We start from the raw sequence: 22,507 nt of genomic DNA on the forward strand, positions 1-22,507 counted from the left end.
GTAAGACCCACCTGGACCGCTGACTCCCAGATTATTAAGGAGGATGTTCAGGTCACAGCACCAGAAAGGCCAGCACTAATTATTTTCATTAAGATCGTGAATTCTGAAAAGCAGAAATGGTCAATATCTGTGATAAATATTTCTGTCATCTGGAATTCCAGATGTATTTGCCACAGATATCCAGAGGATGACAGGAATATTTCATGCAGATAGTAAGTCCCTTCGACTGCTCCCTTGTGTTCACTCAGGAATGCCACAGCAGATCCAAGGTGGATCTGAGTGTTGATTTGACACATTTTATGGTGGATGCCCTTACTGATGCAACTCCACATTACATGGAGGAATGTGGCAGGGGTGGGATTTGAACCAGGAACCTTCCGCATTGAAACCAAGTGTGCTAACCACTTGGTCATCATCCCTGCTAGGAATTTTTAATGCAGATATCTGGTGGAATTGACAGAAATAATTTCCTTCCAGATCCACAGGTTCTAGGACGTGGTCTTTCTGGTTATAGTTGACAGGACATTTGAAGTGTTTTAGAAGCAGAAGAATTTTTCAGATCCAAACTGTTCTTCTCATGATCCAGAACCGTTCTTGATAACAGAACTGGTTCAGTTAAAGACCACATGTAGTCCATCACACAGAATCAGTCCAATCCAGGAGACAGGGAGTCCTGTTTTAGCAATCTAGAGTAGTTCCAGAGGAGATGCATGAGATGACAGAATGACTTCTCATTGTCTTGTCAGGTGGTACAAATGACGAGTGGGATCAGAAGGATTTGAGGCTTTTCCTTCATTCCGATGATGAACCTGGATTCCTGAACAGTGGAGCTGAAAGGATTCTGCTGTTCTTCTATGCCTGGATGGATTTCTTATTTGTTGTTATTTCAGTCCTGTGAGTTTTTGTTGCTAAAACCTGATAAATGTGGCGGTGGCAGAAGTTTCCACACCATCTGGTTTTCAATTATTCCATTTAAGGCACGGACAAAATAAAATCGACTGATCACAGATTCTGTTCAAGAACATCAAAAGTAAACACATCTGTAAACTGAGTCATTAACTGGGTTTTTTTTATTATCGCATTTATGATGTTGGTGAGAGGTTGAAGTGAAATCTGGTCAAATTCTGCCTCAGTTTTCAACAGAATTTTCCAGAAATATCATCGAGGACACAAATTTCCAGAAATATCTCAGTCAGGACTTTGATCTGCGGAAGACAAAATAAAACAATGAAAGTGTGACATAGTGTGTCATTTATTTGAAAGAAACATGCCATAAATGATCTGGATTGATACGTTTGTATAGTGTGACCTTTAGTCATGCTGAAGGGAAAAAAAAGAACAGCAAGAGCACTGTTAAAGGTTCGGAGAAATTGTAACAAGTTCAAACAGGTGCAATTAATACAGGTAAAGAGTGCAGAATAAGAGAAAAATTAACAGGTCTGTGAGAGACAGAATTCTTGCTGGTTGGTAGGTGTTCAAATACTTATTTGCAGCAGTAACACAAATAAATTATTAAAAAATCATACATTGTGATTTCCAGATTTTTTTTTTAGATTATGTCTCTCACAGTGGACATGAACCTAAGATGAAAATTTCAGACCCCTCCATGATTTCTAAGTGGGAGAACTTGTAAAATTGCAGGGTGTTCAAATACTTATTTTCCTCACTGTATATAAAAAATTCTAATCCAATTACATTTTTTTCTGCAAATCTGATTGGTTAATTGTATGACATAATCAGGCGTATAATATCTGTGGAATGGAACAAAATATTTGACTGGTGGCCAAAGATGTATTACTCCGCGCCCTGACCAGTGTTCTGATGAGATGTCATTACTGTTGAATGTTATTCCTGTACTCGGCGCGCGACTGCATGTGCAGTATTTTCAGGACGCGGATCTTTCGAGACTCATAATTTGTCAGAACACCGCCTGCACGCTCTGCTAGCTCTTAGCGCTGTTAGCTCAGAGTGAGAGAAAGTTGCGTGCCGCCGCCAAAATGGGTGAATTTAAGCTACCGTAAGAAAGGATTGATGTGGATTCTGATACTGAATTACCGTTTCACGTTTGATGGGTGAGATGGATTTTCACATTTGATGGATTACTCTGCACCCTGACCGCTGCTGGAGAGACGCTTGCTGCTTCACAGTAAGGCTGCCCTCGCCGACCGAATTACCTACAGAAAAATAAACTGTGCAAATGATGGAATTGGATTAGAATGGGAATAACCCCCTCGTGTCTGATGATGTGTCGGACGTTCATGCTGTTATATACGATTGAAAATATCCATTTAAAAATCTGATAAAACTCCTTTTACTGGCTCCGCTACGTGTCACCGGTAAAGCAATATTTTCGACTGTATATCCCAGCGTGAACATCTGACACATCATCAGACACAACAGGGTTATTCCCTAATTAACTGGAAGTTTTTGAAAGTGGCTTGATTTCATATGAATTTGTAGCTCTTGTGGAAATAGTTTAAAGGTTTCTCATGACATGTTTTCTGTCTTTGGTTCGTGAATCAGGGTTCAGTTGGATGTGTTGTGCACATTTGTGTTTCTCTTTCTGCATAATTAATAACCAGTTTAATGCATTATGGTATGAAAGTAAAAGCTGTGATTAAAAAAAAAAAAAAAGTGCTGTATTTTATCTTCTTTATGTTGAAAATAAAACAAAAAAAATTAAATAATGTGGGAAAGCAACGTCGTTTCATTGATTCATTTTAAAGTTGTTATTCTGCAAAACATTTAGCACATATCTAAAAAATCTTAACTTTATAATTTTCTCATTTGTAAATTCCTGCGAGTCTGGATCGCGTTCCACTGATTTTGAAGGGCAAAGGTCACTGAACGGGACAGCAGAGGGCGCTGTTTGCGTGCAAGAAACAGACAGACAAGAAAGTTTGAAGTCTGGCGGCTTCCTCAGAGACCGAAACACAACCGCAGACTGAAGCCACGTGACGCTCCGTCGGCAGCTCCGCTGTGATGAAGTGGTGAAGAGGATGAATGGTGAGTGAATAAATCGACAGGAAACGTTTAAAATGTGCGGATTGTTTCGTTTTGTGGTGTGTGTTTTAAAGGAACGTTTAAGTTTTGAGGATTAGAATAAAATCAAATATGTATTTGAGGGGTTTTTTTTGGAGGTGAGGAGGTTAAAGTGGTTTGAGACTTGGAGCTCCTGTGTCTGGTTTGGATGATCGTCTGCGGCAGCAACAAACTACATAGGAATTGTACAAAAATCTATCTTACCTGTTTCATATCAGAAATTCGATTGTTAAATTCCATTAAAAAAAACCATTAGGTCCCATTAAACCCCCCCCCCCCCGCATGCCGAAATCAGCCCGCATCAATTTTTTATTTTTTTATTTTGGCGAATTCCATTGATGGCGGCGCAGCTAGTGAAATAACCGCCATGTCCGCTAGGTGGCGACTGTTCTTTGGCCGAAGTGGATTCTCTGGTTGGTTGGAGTCAGAATCTAAACAAATTGACTTCGTTGAACAAAGTCTATCTTTGATGAGTTGAAAAGTCCCAAATGCTTCACTGATAACAGAGAGTCTGGCCAGAAGTTTATATATACTGACCCATGCATGTGTTCAGACATGGGGAGCGCTGAGCTCCTCACACCGGTTAAACTGGTCCAACCTGCTGCAGCACATTCACATCATTCACACAGATTGAACTTTTCCCAGTGAAAACCAGTGTTCCTCAGGGCTGTGTTCTAGAACTGAGTCATGAAGGAACATGGTTCAGTTCTTGCGGGGTCCGTGTGTTGGGTCTGTGCGTTGGTCTGGGTGTTGGACTATGCATTGGGTTTGGGTATTGGACTGGATGTTGGGTCTGGGTGTTGGACTGTGTGTTGGTCTGTGCATTGAATTGTGCATTGGTCTGGGTGTTGGACTGTGTGTTGGGTTTGGTTGTTGGACTGTGCGTTGGGTCTGGATGTTGGGTCTGGGTGTTGGTCTGTGCGTTGAATTGTGCATTGGTCTGGGTGTTGGACTATGCATTGGGTTTGGGTATTAGACTGTTTTAGTCTGGGTCTGGGTGTTGGACTGTGCATTGGGTCTGGGTGTTGGTCTGTGCGTTGAATTGTGCATTGGTCTGGGTGTTGGACTATGCATTGGGTTTGGGTATTAGACTGTTTTAGTCTGGGTCTGGGCGTTGGTCTGTGCATTGGGTCTGGGTGTTGGACTGTGTGTTGGACTGTGCATTGAATTGTACATTGGGTCTGGGTGGGTTGTTATATATTGTTATTGTATTTATTTTATTTTTTCTTAAACGGACTGCTCAAATTAAATTGCCCCTTGTGGGATTAATAAAGTTGTTGATTGATTGATTGATTGCTTCCTGTCTGGTTGTCAGACTTGGACTCTAACTGGTGACCTAAGGTGCAGACTGGATATCTTTCGCCCCGACTTGATCTAACACTCAAGTGTCTCAGCGTTGAGGACCCCAGCAGCTGGAAGTCAAGGACATGCCCATGTTCCACCTGGCTGCAGCAGATGGATGGTTCAGGTTGTGGCCTGGTTGTCAGTCTGCCTGAGGCAGCTCCATGGTGTGGTTGATGGTCTTTCTTGCTCACTGAGTGTTTAACCATCAGGCTCTGCTAAATATCTGAGCATCTTTGGAGAATCACGGTGCTCCATTTCCGTCTTTTGGTGATGTGCTCTTTCGTTGGCCTCCGTTTGTACCATTAGCTGGCGATGCTAGAGCTCCTGTGATTGCAGTCGGAGGAGGGTGATGTCCAGGGGCCTCATGTACAACGCGTGCATACACTACACACAAAAACCTGGCGTATGTCCATCTCCACACCAATGTTCAGATGCATCAAAAGTGAAATGACCATGGAAATGTGCGGTGCATCACGTAAAAATCACGTTTCTGCAGCTATGGTTCTTCTGCCGACACTTAGAGGTAATGCTGGACGCTGTTAATAGTGTGAAAACATGAAGTCATCAGAGTGATGTGCACATCAGAGACACACTGATGAACAATTAACACACCCACGTGTTTGCAGTAATATGGGTGGATATAAAAACGTGCAAAGTGAAGCGTAAAATGGCACTAACAGTGGCTGCATTAGGGGAGGTGATGGTCTAGTGGTTAAGCATTGGGCTTGAGACCAGAAGACCCTCAGTTCAAATCCCAGCAAGACTGGAAAATCACTAAGGGCCCTTGGGCAAAGTCCTTAATTCCCTAGTTGCTCCAGTGTGTAGTGGGCGCCTTGTATGGCAACACCCGCACATCGGGGTGAATGTGAGGCATTACTGTAAAGCACTTTAAGTGTCTGATGCAGATTTAAAAGTGCTATATAAATGCAGTCCATTTACTATTTTAGCATTGTTAGATGACCCTACAAATGGTGCAATCCATGTGAGCGAGTATTCAGAGAATGCGAAGATTTACTTGCAAATGATGATAACTGGCTCATAAGCCAATTTGGCCACTGTTACTGGAGTTGTGTGCAGAACTGCAGCGGCCCAGAGCACAATACAATAAGGATCCAAGGGTGGTCTGTACCCACACAGGTGCTGACCACACTGGATTTCCTGGCAACAGGGGCATTCCTGCGGGAGCTGGCCGATCGGTCAGAAGTTTGCCAGTCAGCCTTTTTCACATGAATACAGCCTTCCTGAAATGAATTAAGCATGTCTTTGTTAAGCCTTTGTTAAGCCACTTAATAAATCTGTCCATCCAAAGTGGACAATTCCCCACACTTTGGAAAAAGGCAAGAGTCATACCTATCTTAAAGGCGGGGTCGCCAGACCAGGTGTGTAACTATCGGCCTGTAAGTATCTTGACGGTTTTCTCAAAGGTATTGGAAAAAACAGTGTCTTGTCAGCTTACAGAGTTTATAGAATCAAATAATATTTTACATCCATTGCAATTTGGCTTCCGCTCTCTGTACTCCACAGAAACGGCAAATTGTTTCTTTGTGGAAAAACTGAAACATGCAATAGATTGTGGTGAAGTGATTGGTGCTGTTTTTTTGGATGTTAAAAAAGCATTTGATACATTAAACCATAATATTCTGCTTCAAAAATTGGACAATCTCAACTTCTCAACAAAAACTCTACAATGGTTCAAATCATATTTAGAAGAGAGAGGGCAATGTGTAGTGATCAACAATGAGACATCTAGCACTCTGGAAACAAATACAGGAGTGCCTCAAGGCTCCATTCTTGGGCCTTTGCTCTTCATACTGTATATTAATGATCTACCTGATTCATGTCCAACAGCAGGTTTTCAAATGTATGCTGACAATGCAGTGATTTATGTGAGAGGGAAAACAGTACAGGCTGTTTCAGAGGAATTGTCAAAACATCTGCAAAAGGTAGCTGTGTGGTTTCAGAATGCTCGTCTGTCTTTAAATGTAAAAAAGACAGTGTCTGTTTGCTTTGCCTCGAAAAACAACTCCATAACGGAACAACTGAATTTACAGATAAATGGACAAAACATCTTACAGGTCCCAGAGATTAAATATCTGGGCCTGGTTTTAGACTCTCAGCTTAAGTTTGAGAGTCACATCAAAAAAGTCTGAGCAAACCTTTTTACATTTAGAATGATCAGGGACCACCTGCCATTCTCTGCTGTGCGCACTTTTATGCATCGCATGATTCTTTCCCACATAAGTTACTGCATCAGCTCATGGTCACAGGCCACACTCACTACAGTCAGGCCTTTGCAAATGATCTACAACAGAGCTGTGAAAATCTTGGATAAAAAGCCCATCAGATCAAATCATTGTGTTAGTATTAAGAATGTAAAAATGTTAACTTTTGAAAATTTTATGAAATATTGTCAGTTAAAGTTAATGTTTAAATGTGTGCACCAACAGGCCCCAATGGTCCTCAGTGACTGTATAGTTCCTCTTAGGTCTGTGGGCTTTAGGACCAGAGGAGCTCAGAGCGGGAACTGTCAAATACCAAGACGGAAAACATCATTTGGTCAGTCTGCTTTCAGTGTGCAGGCTGCTAAAGCCTGGAACTCTCTGCCCACTGATCTGAGAGACGAACTGGGTCCTCTTTAAACATAAACTCCAGGACTTTTTAATCAGAGGTCAGGAGTGTGACCATCACTGACCGCTTATTAACTTTGTGTTGTAATATCTTTTATTGTGTTTGTTTTTTGTTTCTGTTTTGTTTTATGCAAGACCCATCTAGGGACGGACATTGCGAATTAGCACTTGCTAAAATGTTGTAGTATGTAACATGACTCATGGAACATACTTGTCCCTATTCAAATAAACTAAGAAAACCCTGAGCCGAGCCATGCCAGCTGTGTGGGATGCAATAATCTGAATATCATCAGGTATTTCACAGTCCAACATGAAACCATAATGAGAGCCAGGTTGCCTAATGTAATCGCAGCTGATGACTCCACACATGCTGCCGTGTGTCAATGCATCAAACACGTTCAACGTAAGCAAAGGTGTCAAAATGATGGACCAACACTTTTAGTGTTTGTTAAAAATTACGTCACACACAATCTTACTGGCCATCTTAACTTTCTCTTATCGTGCCCCTGTTCTGTGGAATGATCTCCCTGCATCAATAAAACAGTCAGATTCTGTGGAGACTTCCAAGTCCAGACTTATGACACACTTATTTTCCCTTTCATATGGCTAGCATACTGGCATAGTATAGTAGTGTTCAGAATAATAGTAGTGCTGTGTGACTAAAAAGATTAATCCAGGTTTTGAGTATATTTCTTATTGTTACATGGGAAACAAGGTACCAGTAGATTCAGTAGATTCTCAGAAATCCAACAAGACCAAGCATTCATGATATGCACACTCTTAAGGCTATGAAATTGGGCTATTAGTAAAAAAAAGTAGAAAAGGGGGTGTTCACAATAATAGTAGTGTGGCATTCAGTCAGTGAGTTCGTCCAAACAGGTGTGAATCAGGTGTCCCCTATTTAAGGATGAAGCCAGCACCTGTTGAACATGTTTTTCTCTTTGAAAGCCTGAGGAAAATGGGACGTTCAAGACATTGTTCAGAAGAACAGCGTAGTTTGATTAAAAAGTTGATTGAAACTTATACACAGGTGCAAAAAATGATAGGCTGTTCATCTACAATGATCTCCAGTGCTTTAAAATGGACAAAAAAAAAAAAAAAAAAAAAAAAACAGACACATGTGGAAGAAAATGGAAAACAACCATCAAAATGGATAGAAGAATAACCAGAATGGCAAAGGCTCACCCATTGATCAGCTCCAGGATGATCAAAGACAGTCTGGAGTTACCTGTAAGTGCTGTGACAGTTAGAAGAGGCCTGTGTGAAGCTAATTTATTTGCAAGAATCCCCCGCAAAGTCCCTCTGTTAAATAAAAGACATGTGCAGAAGAGGTTACAAGAACACATCAACTGGCCTAAAGAGAAATGGAGGAATATTTTGTGGACTGATGAGAGTAAAACTGTTCTTTTTGGGTCCAAGAGCCACAGACAGTTTGTGAGACGACCCCCAAACTCTGAATTCAAGCCACAGTTCACAGTGAAGACAGTGAAGCATGGTGGTGCAAGCATCATGATATGGGCATGTTTCTCCTACTATGGTGTTGGGCCTATATATCACATACCAGGTATCATGGATCAGTTTGGATATGTCAAAATACTTGAAGAGGTCATGTTGCCTTATGCTGAAGAGGACATGCCCTTGAAATGGGTGTTTCAACAAGACAATGACCCCAAGCACACTAGTAAACCAGCATAATCTTGGTTCCAAACCAACAAAATTAATGCCTCGCAGATGTGAAGAAATCATGAAAAACTGTGGTTATACAACTAAATACTAGTTTAGTGATTCACAGGATTGCTAAAACAGCAGTTTGAACATAATAGTTTTGAGTTTGTAGCGTCAACAGCAGATGCTACTATTATTGTGAATGCCCCCTTTTCTACTTTTTTTACTAATAGCCCAATTTCATAGCCTTAAGAGTGTGCATATCATGAATGTTTGGTCTTGTTGGATTTGTGAGAATCTACTGAATCTACTGGTACCTTGTTTCCCAAGTAACAATAACAAATATACTCAAAACCTGGATTAATCTTTTTAGTCGCATAGCACTACTATTATTCTTAACACTACTGTATATAGTGCTTTTCCATCTGCATCTCTATCACGTCCCTAGACCAGTCCCTACTAGACTAGGATCAAGGCTAAAATTATTGAGCAATTTTTCAGCTAAAAGATGATGTTGAATGGTATTAAAAGCCGATGGGGGGAAAAGTCCGATTCTGTAGAGACATTCAAATCCAGACTTAGATGCATCTATTCTCCCCTTCGTATGGCTAGCATAGTATGGAACCATGCATCCTGTCCTTTTAAATTCATTTTATTAGTAATGGAACAGGTCTTGGCCTCAACTTTATCTAAATTCTGGGTCTGTTAGTGAAGCTTAGGGCAAGCAGCCAGGTTAACATTTTCTCTGCGTTCCTGTCCACTACTGCTGGTCAGTGATACCTTACGTGTAGTTTTTTCTGGTCTACTGATTCTTCTCTTTTTCTCTCTGTCTGAGGTATGGAGGGCATTGGCATGGGAGTGGTGTCTGTGGACAATGGGATGCTGGATTGATCACGAGATGCCATGCCTGAAGCAGATGTTGCTTTCATTTCCTGTTTTCTGTTTCTTCCCCTTTGTAAAAATTGTAAAAACCTTATGATTGTTAGAATGTCCTAAGCAGTGGGCCTCCTCTGAGTCTGGTCTGCTTGAGGTTTCTTCCTTAATATCATCAGAGGGAGTTTTTTCTTACTGCTGTCGCCGGTGTTCTTGCTGTCAGGGGTTGATAAGGTTACACCTTACTTGTGTGAAGCGCCTTGAGGCAGCTTTGTTGTGATTTGGCGCTGTATAAAATGTAATAAATTGAAATTGGACCTATTTTATTTGCATTGTACTTGCTCCCACTTGGACACATCTTGAGTTTTTTTAATGATGTCTAATATCATTGCTGTATTCAGTGACAGTTAGCAACCATCCAGTTTTTTATGATATTAACATAGTTTTGCAGGACAGATACCTCAGGAACATTTTGAGGAGTAAGTAAGACATACAGCTGTATGTCATCTGCATAGCAAAAACTATTCTTGTTCTTGTTTATGGCTCTGAGGAGTTTGTAAGAACCTTGACTCTGTCATCTTGTGCAGTCAGTAATCTGGGTATTACATTTGACCAGGCTCTCCATTTTGACACACATTACCCATTTTGTGTCATCTTGTTTTTCCATAAATGGAACATTGCCCGCCTTAGAAACATTGGGTCTCATTCATGAACCGTTCTTAAGAACAAATTTGTTCCTAAGTCCTGCTTGCAAAGTTTTTCCGAAGACTGTGGCATTCATGAATGTTTTCCTGTCCAGGATTTGTTCTTAGGTAAGAAAAATCCTACCTGTGAAAGTCATTAAAATACGATATTTCTATGATATCTCTGTTCATTATTATATGTTACGTTTGTCATTTACAGAGTATTTGTTTGACATTAAAATAAACTAAATGTACATTGTAAAAAAACGATAGCCCCATTAAATTAAGTGAACGCATGTCTTCTTTCATCCACTTGTAATGGCAAGTTTAGGATATTGGACTCAAGTTCATATGTTTTCAAAATCTCAACTTAAAGCTATCCATTATCTTCACTAATTATGAGTTGAAACAAAGCTTATGTTTCAGGTGAGTTAAGTGACATTCAGTTGAATTTCCTCACCTTGTAAAGGCAGCTGGTGAACTTCAGTTTTTACAGTGTACCAACACTTTAACATTAATCAAGTGGAGTAGCAGCCGCACAGGGAGAGGATGGAAGCGTTGCCTTGGGGCCCAGGTTTGTATCCAGACACTCAGTCCACGGTACTCATAAAAAGTAGGGAGGGGAAAAATTCAATATAAAATGACTTAGATTTTTCCTATAGCCTACCTGAGAGTGCCGTCTCCCTGATGATGGCCCCGATGTGCTGGACCAACTTACACAGGTTTTGGGTGTCTGCTGTTCCCCCTCCAGTCCGCTGCCATTCCCGTCGGGATTTTGAAATGTTGTTTTTTTTTTTGGTGTTGGATTTTAAATTGAACCATTTCTTTTTCATTGATTTCCTGCAGCAAGATGTCCACCTCTGAACTGCCACAGTTCTTTTTTCTCTTTGCCTTATGCTAAAATTGATTTGCTTTTTGCTTTTGGCATTTTGTTTCCTCTTTATGAACTCTGCGTCTGCTTATGGCCATGCAGCCTCATGCCCTTTTATGGACATTGATGGGCTGTTCTTAAGATGAGTTTAAGACGATATTGGTGAATGAAGCCCATTGTGTCTCAAGCTGAGCTGGAACAGATCATTCATGCCTTTGTTTCTTCACGTCTTCATTACTGTAATTCACTTTAACCCCAATAAGTCTTCTCTGCTGCAAAGTTTCTTACAGGGTCCTCTAAGTGGTCTCACGTAGCACTCTTTCTGTCCTCTTTGGCTTGGGTCCCCGTTTACTTCAGACTGCAGTTTAAAATATTGGTGATGACTTTTAAAGCTCTGCACAGTCAAATGCCACTTTACATCAGTGAACTTTTGCACCTGTATATGACAAGCAGGTCTCTGAGGTCCTCGGACCAGAACCTGTTGGTTGTACCAAGGTTAAGGCTGAAGACCAAAGGAGACTGTGCGTTTAAGGTTGTGACACCAAAACTGTGGACTATACTGCCACTACACCTACGTTCTGTGGACTCTGTTGAAACTTTTAAAGAGAAGCTCAAGACCCTCTTTTACAGGATTTTAACTAGTTTTATGTTACTGCTGTTTTAATATCTGTATTTCTGTTCTTATGAAGGCATCCATCCAACATGTCTGAGCCATTTGATATGTAATGAACTAAACTAAACTACAACCCCTGGCAAAAATGATGGAATCACCGGCCTCGGAGGATGTTCATTCAGTTGTTTAATTTTGTAGAAAAAAAGCAGATCACAGACATGACACAAAACTAAAGTCATTTCAAATGGCAACTTTCTGGCTTTAAGAAACACTATAAGAAATCAGGAAAAAAAGATTGTGGCAGTCAGTAACAGTTACTTTTTTAGACCAAGCAGAGGAAAAAAAATATGGAATCACTCAATTCTGAGGAAAAAATTATGGAATCACCCTGTAAATTTTCATCCCCAAAACTAACACCTGCATCATATCAGATCTGCTCATTGACATTGACCCTATGTGTCTTTTTGCAAGGAATGTTTTCACAGTTTTTGCTCTATGGCAAGATGCATTATCATCTTGAAAAATGATTTCATCATCCCCAAACATCCTTTCAATTGTCCAAAATATCAACATAAACTTGTGCATTTATTGATGATGTAATGACAGCCATCTCCCCAGTGCCTTTACCTGACATGCAGCCCCATATCATCAATGACTGTGGAAATTTACATGTTCTCTTCAGGCAGTCATCTTTATAAATCTCATTGGAACGGCACCAAACAAAAGTTCCAGCATCATCACCTTGCCCAATGCAGATTCGAGATTCATCACTGAATATGACTTTCATCCAGTCATCCACAGTCCACGATTGCTTTTCCTTAGCCCATTGTAACCTTGTTTTTTTCTGTTTAGGTGTTAATGATGCCTTTCGTTTAGCTTTTCTGTATGTAAATCCCATTTCCTTTAGGCAGTTTCTTACAGTTCGGTCACAGACGTTGACTCCAGTTTCCTCCCATTCGTTCCTCATTTGTTTTGTTGTGCATTTTCAATTTTTGAGACATATTGCTTTAAGTTTTCTGTCTTGACGCTTTGATGTCTTCCTTGGTCTACCAGTATGTTTGCCTTTAACAACCTTCCCATGTTGTTTGTATTTGGTCCAGAGTTTAGACACAGCTGACTGTGAACAACCAACATCTTTTGCAACATTGCGTGATGATTTACCCTCTTTTAAGAGTTTGATAATCCTCTCCTTTGTTTCAATTGACATCTCTCGTGTTGGAGCCATGATTCATGTCAGTCCACTTGGTGCAACAGCTCTCCAAGGTGTGTTCACTCCTTTTTAGATGCAGACTAACGAGCAGATCTGATATGATGCAGGTGTTAGTTTTGGGGATGAAAATTTACAGGGTGATTCCATAATTTTTTTCCTCAGAATTGAGTGATTCCATATTTTTTTCCTCTGCTTGGTCTAAAAACATAACCGTTACTGACTGCCACAATCTTTTTTTTCTTGATTTCTTATAGTGTTTCTTAAAGCCAGAAAGTTGCCATTTGAAATGACTTCAGTTTTGTGTCATGTCTGTGATCTGCTTTTTTCTACAAAATTAAACTGAATGAACATCCTCCGAGGCCGGTGATTCCATAATTATTGCCAGGGGTTGTATTTTGTTGCACCACCTCTGGCTTTTATAACAGCTTGCAGTCTCTGAGTCATGGACTTAATGAGTGACAAACAGTACTCTTCATCAATCTGGCTCCAGCTTTCTCTGATTGGTGTTGCCAGATCAGCTTTGCAGGTTGGAGCCTCGTCATGGACAAGACCCTATGTGTCTTTTTGCGAGGAATGTTTTCACAGTTTTTGCTCTATGGCAAGATGCATTATCATCTTGAAAAATGATTTCATCATCCCCAAACATCCTTTCAATTGATGGGATAAGAAAAGTGTCCAAAATATCAACGTAAACTTGTGCATTTATTGATGATGTAATGACAGCCATCTCCCCAGTGCCTTTACCTGACATGCAGCCCCATATCATCAATGACTGTGGAAATTTACATGTTCTCTTCAGGCAGTCATCTTTATAAATCTCATTGGAATGGCACCAAACAAAAGTTCCAGCATCATCACCTTGCCCAATGCAGATTCGAGATTCATCACTGAATATGACTTTCATCCAGTCATCCACAGTCCACGATTGCTTTTCCTTAGCTCAATGTAACCTTGTTTTTCTGTTTAGGTGTTAATGATGGCTTTCGTTTAGCTTTTCTGTATGTAAATCCCATTTCCTTTAGGCGGTTTCTTACAGTTCGGTCACAGACGTTGACTCCAGTTTCCTCCCATTCGTTCCTCATTTGTTTTGTTGTGCATTTTCGATTTTTGAGACATATTGCTTTAAGTTTTCTGTCTTGACTCTTCGATGTCTTCCTTGGTCTACCAGTATGTTTGCCTTTAACAACCTTCCCATGTTGTTTGTATTTTGTCCAGAGTTTAGACACAGCTGACTGTGAACAACCAACATCTTTTGCAACATTGCGTGATGATTTACCCTCTTTTAAGAGTTTGATAATCCTCTCCTTTGTTTCAGTTGACATCTCTCGTGTTGGAGCCATGATTCATGTCAGTCCACTTGGTGCAACAACTCTCCAAGGTGTGATCACTCCTTTTTAGATGCAGACTAATGAGCAGATCTGATTTGATGCAGGTGTTAGTTTTGGGGATGAAAATTTACAGGGTGATTCCATCATTTTTTCCTCAGAATTGATTCCATATTTTTTTCCCTCTGCTTGGTCTAAAAAAGTAACCGTTACTGACTGCCACAATTATTTTTCCTGATTTCTTATAGTGTTTCTTAAAGCCAGAAAGTTGCCATTTGAAATGACTTTAGTTTTGTGTCATGTCTGTGATCTGCCTTTGTTCTACAAAATTAAACAACTGAATGAACATCCTCCGAGGCCGGGGATTCCATAATTATTGCCAGGGGTTGTAAAATTCACATCAGTTACACTGAAAAACTAACAGAAGGCGGGTGTCCGACATGGCCGCGTAGTGTAAGTGCTGCGGAGCCGCTTGCCTTCCTCTCCCTTTAAAAATTACGATGGACCTACTCTAAACATTGAAAATATTTGCTGGGGGAAGCACAACTTTCTTTTATTATGCAACAAGTCTAGAAAACTCTTACGCAGTACGGTTTAAGGAGCCTCACACGACAGACAGAGGGAAGTATAGAGGACAACATGTGGGCTATTCAAAAACTGTCCCAGACGGACACCGCAACGAGATAACAACTATTAAAACGTTGCTACAGAATATCGCTTCTGATATGAGTGGATTAAAATCCGGTATGGATGCAGTTCAGGCAGCGGTGGATAACCTGGGAGCTCGGGTGACGGAAGCTGAGACTCGAATATTAGATCCTAGTCCATGGGCCAAGCAGGTTTTTGGTACCACTTAAGGGGAAAAACGACACTTAGAATCCAGCCTCAGTGTATCATGACCTACACAAAAATGTATGATAACCATCCCATGGTGGTAGCTGTAGCCAGGTAGGGATCAATGAAGAATTATACAGAGGTCAAATTTTAAAAATGCTCTAATCATGTTGAAAATTATATCACTTTACTTGTCTCATCATAAGAATTTCAAAAAGGTATAGTTTGGACTATCTATTATGGAATGTTCTGGAGTTATGGGGTCAAAACAGCAAAAGTTGTGACAAAGGTCAATTTCAGTTTGTACAGGGGTCAAAAATGAAACTTGCTCCAATTTCAGCAAAAATTATGCAAATTATTGTTTGGGTTAATAGGGTTCTAAAAATTAATAGTTTGCACCATCTGTCATGCTTAGTTCTCATGTTACAGGGTAACATATGTCACATGTCATAGAATCCAATGGATGTTGACCTTGTTTGACCTTTACTTTGGAGACAAAGCATTCATCATAGTCAAAGCTATTCCATTTATTGATTGTTTTATTTCAAAAAATAATTTGCATCATTTTTTGCTGAAATTGGAGCAACTCAGTGAAAGACAGAAACAGCCTGAACAACATTGTTAAAATTTGTTCAGATTATCGGAGTGAAACAAAGAGACTTACACTCTTTTTGTAATCAACAGATCCTCCGGAAGGCTGAAATCATTTTGTCCATATCAGGTCATGTTCTTTTAGGAGAGTTTTCTCTGCTTCCTGTAGGACGCTGTTATGCGTCCCCGGTGTGTAGAACCAACTGTTTTTTAAAGTCATTTATACCTTAGGCAATTCGACTTTTAAATGCTCTGTAGGTCTGCCATGTTTTTACTTATTCTTGCTATTCATTTTAACTTCTTAAGTCTGTTTTATTAGTTTTATTGTTATTGTTTTTTTTTTTAACAGACTGCTCAAATGAAATTACCCCTTGTGGGATTAATAAAGCTGTTGATTGATTGTTAATACAAGTGTCAAACATGTCACAGTGATCCCCATTTAGAGAATTTATGGTCTATATGTCGACTTGCGTGTGTTGATTCTTTTATATATGGAATCATAAGGAAGGAGTGGAGTTTTTTTTTTATTATTATTTTTATTATTTTTTTCCTTCTTCCTCTTTTGGCCTTTTGCTTTTCTTCTATGTGTACATTACAGTCACAATGAGACCAAGCTGCTTTCACATGATTTCACCTGCATGGATAGGTTTTTCAAAGTTAAATATGATGACTGAGAGTACAACAGTAGAGAGGTTATATTAGGATGATAGATACACTTACATTTCTCTCTTGGAATGTTAAGGGGGCCAATCTTGCTATCAAAAGGATGAAACTTCTCCTGTACCTTAAACAAAAGAAGGTAGATGTCTTTTTTTTTTTTTTTTTTTTACAAGAAACTCATCGAGATAATGAGGACTCAACAAAACTACAGAGGGATTGGGTCAGCAAAGTATTTTATAGTACCTACTCATCGAGCCAAAGGGGTGTCTGCATCCTATTACGTAAAAATGTAAATATCACAATTCACAAACAACTCTGGGGCAGAGAACGCAGGTGGGTAGCAGTAAGTGCAGATGTGTTTGGTAGCAGATGCGCTTTTATTAATATATATGCACCAAACACAGATTCTCCTGATTTTTTTTTTTTTTTTTGCTAATATTTTCAATGAAATCAAATCAATTTTATTTATATAGCACCAAATCACAACAAACAGTTGCCCCAAGGCACTTTATATTGTAAGGCAAGGCCATACAATAATTACAGAAAAACCCCAACGGTCAAAACGACCCCCTGTGAGCAAGCACTTGGTGACAGTGGGAAGGAAAAACTCCTTTTTAACAGGAAGAAACCTCCAGCAGAACCAGGCTCAGGGAGGGGCAGTCTTCTGCTGGGACTGGTTGGGGCTGAGGGAGAGAACCAGGAAAAAGACATGCTGTGGAGGGGAGCAGAGATCAATCACTAATGATTAAATGCAGAGTGGTGCATACAGAGCAAAAAGAGAAAGAAACACTCAGTGCATCATGGGAACCCCCCAGCAGTCTAAGTCTATAGCAGCATAACTAAGGGATGTCTCAGGGTCACCTGATCCAGCCCTAACTATAAGCTTTAGCAAAAAGGAAAGTTTTAAGCCTAATCTTAAAAGTAGAGAGGGTGTCTGTCTCCCTGATCTGAATTGGGAGCTGATTCCACAGGAGAGGAGCCTGAAAGCTGAAGGCTCTGCCTCCCATTCTACTCTTACAAACCCTAGGAACTACAAGTAAGCCTGCAGTCTGAGAGCGAAGCGCTCTATTGGGGTGATATGGTACTATGAGGTCCCTAAGATAAGATGGGACCTGATTATTCAAAACCTTATAAGTAAGAAGAAGAATTTTAAATTCTATTCTAGAATTAGAATTCTAGAATCAGGGAGCCAATGAAGAGAGGCCAATATGGGTGAGATATGCTCTCTCCTTCTAGTCCCCTGTCAGTACTCTAGCTGCAGCATTTTGAATTAACTGAAGGCTTTTTAGGGAACTTTTAGGACAACCTGATAATAATGAATTACAATAGTCCAGCCTAGAAGAAATAAATGCATGAATTAGTTTTTCAGCATCACTCTGAGACAAGACCTTTCTAATTTTAGAGATATTGCGCAAATGTAAAAAAGCAGTCCTACATATTTGTTTAATATGTGCATTGAATGACATATCCTGATCAAAAATGACTCCAAGATTTCTCACAGTATTACTAGAGGTCAGGGTAATGCCATCCAGAGTAAGGATCTGGTTTGACACCATGTTTCTAAGATTTGTGGGGCCAAGTACAGTAACTTCAGTTTTATCTGAATTTAAAAACAGGAAATTAGAGGTCATCCATGTCTTTATGTCTGAAAGACATTCCTGCAGTTTAACTAATTGTGTGTGTCCTCTGGCTTCATGGATAGATAAAGCTGGGTATCATCTGCGTAACAATGAAAATTTAAGCGATGCTGTCTAATAATACTGCCTAAGGGAAACATGTATAAAGTGAATAAAATTGGTCCTAGCACAGAACCTTGTGGAACTCCATAATTAACCTTAGTCCGTGAAGAAGACTCCCCATTTACATGAACAAATTCTAATCTATTAGATAAACATGATTCAAACCACTGCAGCGCAGTGCCTTTAATACCTATGGCATGCTCTAATCTCCGTAATAAAATTTTATGGTCAGCAGTATCAAAAGCAGCACTGAGGTCTAACAGAACAAGCACAGAGATGAGTCCACTGTCTGAGGCCATAAGAAGATCATTTGTAACCTTCACTAATGCTGTTTCTGTACTATGATGAATTCTGAAACCTGACTGAAACTCTTCAAATAGACCATTCCTCTGCAGATGATCAGTTAGCTGTTTTACAACTACCCTTTCAAGAATTTTTGAGAGAAAAGGAGGGTTGGAGATTGGCCTATAATTAGCTATGATAGCTGGGTCAAGTGATGGCTTTTTAAGTAATGGTTTAATTACTGCCACCTTAAAAGCCTGTGGTACATAACCAACTAACAAAGATAGATTGATCATATTTAAGATCGAAGCATTAAATAATGGTAGGGCTTCCTTGAGCAGCCTGGTAGGAATGGGGTCTAATAGACATGTTGATGGTTTGGAGGAAGTGACTAATGAAAGTAACTCAAACAGAACAATCGGAGAGAAAGAGTCTAACCAAATACCAGCATTACTGAAGGCAGCCAAAGATAATGATATGTCTTTGGGATGGTTATGAATAATTTTTTCTCTAATAGATAAAATTTTATTTGCAAAGAAAGTCATGAAGTCATTACTAGCTAAAGTTAAAGGAATACTCGGCTCAATAGAGCTCTGACTCTTTGTCAGCCTGGCTACAGTGCTGAAAAGAAACCTGGGGTTGTTCTTATTTTCTTCAATTAGTGATGAGTAGTAAGATGTCCTAGCTTTACGGAGGGCTTTTTTATAGATCAACAGACTCTTTTTCCAGGCTAAGTGAAGATCTTCTAAATTAGTGAGACGCCATTTCCTCTCCAACTTACGGGTTATCTGCTTTAAGCTGCGAGTTTGTGAGTTATACCACGGAGTCAGGCACTTCTGATTTAAGGCTCTCTTTTTCAGAGGAGCTACAGCATCCAAAGTTGTGCTCAATGAGGATGTAAAACTATTGACGAGATAATCTATCTCACTCACAGAGTTTAGGTAGCTACTCTGCACTGTGTTGGTATATGGCATTGAAGAACATAACAAAGAAGGAATCATATCCTTAAACCTAGTTACAGCGCTTTCAGAAAGACGTCTACTGTAATGAAACTTATTCCCCACTGCTGGGTAGTCCATCAGAGTAAATGTAAATGTTATTAAGAAATGATCAGACAAAAAGGGGTTTTCAGGGAATACTGTTAAGTCTTCAATTTCCATACCATAAGTCAGAACAAGATCTAAGATATGATTAAAGTGATGGGTGGACTCATTTACATTTTGAGCAAAGCCAATCGAGTCTAACAATAGATTAAATGCCGTGTTGAGGCTGTCATTCTCAGCATCTGTGTGGATGTTAAAATCGCCCACTATAATTATCTGAGCAAAAGGTCTGAAAAATCACAGAGAAACTCACAGTAACGACCAGGTGGATGATAGATAATAACAAATAAAACTGGTTTTTGGGACTTCCAATTTGGATGGACGAGTCAAGCTTTCAAATGAATTAAAGCTCTGTCTGGGTCTTTGATTAATTAATAAACTGGAGTGGAAGATTGCTGCTAATCCTCCGCCTCGGCCCGTGCTACGAGCATTCTGACAGTTAGTGTGACTCGGGGGTGTTGACTCATTTAAACTAACATATTCATCCTGCTGTAACCAGGTTTCTGTAAGGCAGAATAAATCAATATGTTGATCAATTATTATATCATTTACTAACAGGGACTTAGAAGAGAGAGACCTAATGTTTAATAGACCACATTTAACTGTTTTAGTCTGTGGTGCAGTTGAAGGTGCTATATTATTTTTTATTTTTGAATTTTTATGCTTAAATAGATTTTTACTGGTTATTGGTGGTCTGGGAGCAGTCCTTCCCTTATTGGTCCCCATCGGCATTCCAGGGAGGTCCCACCCCCTGTCACTGACCTGCGCGATAACGGGACATGTAACATTTATAATGTAATCTGAATCTCTTTGTCCTAAGTGGTGAAACTGGTTAAGTCTAGTTCGACATGCACATTCCAACAGAGAAAAATATATAAAACTAAGGATACAATCCTAAGGAAAATAACTACTTTAACACCAAAACAAAGAAAGAAAACAATATTAAACACACAAATATATCTAACAAGAGCATCCTTGACAGAAATCTGACCACAGAAATTTAATTTAATTTTTTTTTTTTGTCTGGTGCTGTTTTGATTTAACGAGGAGTTAAGAGCCAACAATCTTCCCATGTTGCAAACATCGTAAACAAGCAGCAGTGAGAAGGTCAGAGGTCACAGCAGCTTCAAGTGTTCCCTGGAAAAATGTTTAGGAGGCCAGAGGTTTTTCCCTGGAAGCCCTTAACTCCTCCTGCGCCGGGTCACCTTTGATCCAAACTGCAAAACCGAGTCAAGAACGAAATCTTAAAGAGTAGAAATATAAGATGTCTTTAGGTGGTTGAACGTGTTTGTTTCATGAAAGCTGCTTTGTTTAAAACACACACACACAGACAGACGGAGACACAGACACACACACAGAGACACAGACACACAGACAGAGACACAGACATACACACACATACAGACACAGACAGAGACATGGAGACAGAGACACACACATATACACACACACACACACACAGAGACACAGACACACACAGAGAGCAGACTTGGTTTTTACTTCTTCACTTTGGTGCTGTTTGGGCTCCACCCCCTTGTAGTAACACTTTAAAATGTGTTTTTGTAGCTACCCTGTTAACTCCTCCCTTCAACCTCACCAACCAATCGTCAGTCTGCTTCCATGATGATGGTGCATTCAAGTACCGTGCCTACACTGCCACCTACCTTCTGGTGTTTCCTGTGGCCTTCATCAGTAACATTGGAGCTTTAACCATCTTCTCCATACAGTGCTGCCGCAGGTGTTTGTTCAGAGACACACACACACACACACACAAAGCATTGTGAGGACAACACCCTCGGCCCGTTTGTGGCCTTCAGAGTGTCTCTGGTTAGAGACGTAAAAGGGGTCTTCCTGAAAGGAGCGCGGTCCAAACGTTTGAGGTTGTCTGTGTGTTGCTGCTGGAGTCAGTCTGGAGCTTTTTAAGGATCCTGAAGGAACCACTTGGATCTTGAAGATTCTTCCAGAAGTGTCCAATTGAAGATGCTAGCACACAGAAGGACATCTTACTGTCTTCATTTTGGATAATTAACCGAGTAAATCTGAGCCTTCAAGTCAGTGTCTCTGTTTTTGTCCGTTTCCATCCCACTGAAATCTTTAACATCTGTCAGCGTTTGTGAAGATGAGTTTTTTTTTTTTTTTTTTTTTTGCTGCGCTCTGACGCATCTTCCTATTTCTCTGCAGAAGATCCGCCTCCTGCGTGGTGATGATGAACCTGGCCCTATCGGATGGCAGCTTCTCCCTCACTCTGCCGCTGCGATTGGTTTATTATTTTAAGGGTGGCGTGTGGGACTTCCCTGATTGGCTGTGTCGGATGTGCGTCTACGGCTTTTACGTCAACCTTTACACAAGGTAACACAAAGGGAAAAAGCGCACAAAGTGGTGTTTTAAGGCGGACTAACGTGCTCGCTCTTCACCCTCAGCATCCTCTTCCTCACACTGCTGAGCACGCTGCGCTGGCTGGCTGTGGCACGACCCCTCCACCACTGCTCCCTGGCCACGCCCACAAGGACCTTACTGGTTTGTGTGAGCATCTGGGTGCTTGTGGGCGGATCATCCACCCCCTTCCTGTCTCATGGGGTGATTAACAGGTGGGAGACGAATCACACGTCTGTTGTTGATTCTTATTTTATTTATTATTTGTTCATTTGTTAATGTCTTGTTTATGTGGCTATTATAGATGTGTGTGTCAGTGTGTGGATGTGTTTGTGGGTCTTTTAATGCATCTGTGTGTGTGTGTGTGTGCGCACAACTTGATGAAAAGTCGATCACACACGTGTCCTCTGCTCACAACCACTCAGAGCTTTTTTTTCCACCACTGCTGTGCTCATGGGCTGGGTCAGGGTTGAACCTTCAGCCTGTCTGAGGATGATGTTGAATGAAGCTGCTGCAGGATGATAATCAGACTTTCTAATTTTATTTCCTCTTCCTGTTCTGTGTGTTTGATCTGGCATCTGTTAGTCTGGTCTGCTTCAGGTTTCTTCCTCGTAAAACAGCTGAAGTGGGTTTCCTGGCCGCCGTCTCCACCTGCTGGTTCATTTTCATTTC

The 22,507-nt window shown here is 40.4% G+C and overlaps 1 protein-coding gene across 1 annotated transcript in view; it reads left to right on the forward strand.

The window, feature by feature from the left end:
- The first annotated feature begins 2,959 nt into the window (after positions 1 to 2,959).
- The window catches only part of LOC117504787, a 78,185-nt gene continuing 58,637 nt past the window's right edge, over positions 2,960 to 22,507 (forward strand). The window contains exons 1-5 of the mRNA XM_034164284.1: positions 2,960 to 3,006; positions 14,244 to 14,306; positions 21,029 to 21,200; positions 21,644 to 21,811; positions 21,883 to 22,050. Coding sequence (XP_034020175.1) covers positions 3,000 to 3,006; positions 14,244 to 14,306; positions 21,029 to 21,200; positions 21,644 to 21,811; positions 21,883 to 22,050 — 578 coding nt within the window. The 5' untranslated portion in view covers positions 2,960 to 2,999. The remainder of the gene's footprint in view (positions 3,007 to 14,243; positions 14,307 to 21,028; positions 21,201 to 21,643; positions 21,812 to 21,882; positions 22,051 to 22,507) is intronic.

The sequence above is a fragment of the Thalassophryne amazonica genome, chromosome 23 (assembly GCF_902500255.1).
Source record: "Thalassophryne amazonica chromosome 23, fThaAma1.1, whole genome shotgun sequence".
NCBI lineage: Eukaryota > Metazoa > Chordata > Actinopteri > Batrachoidiformes > Batrachoididae > Thalassophryne > Thalassophryne amazonica.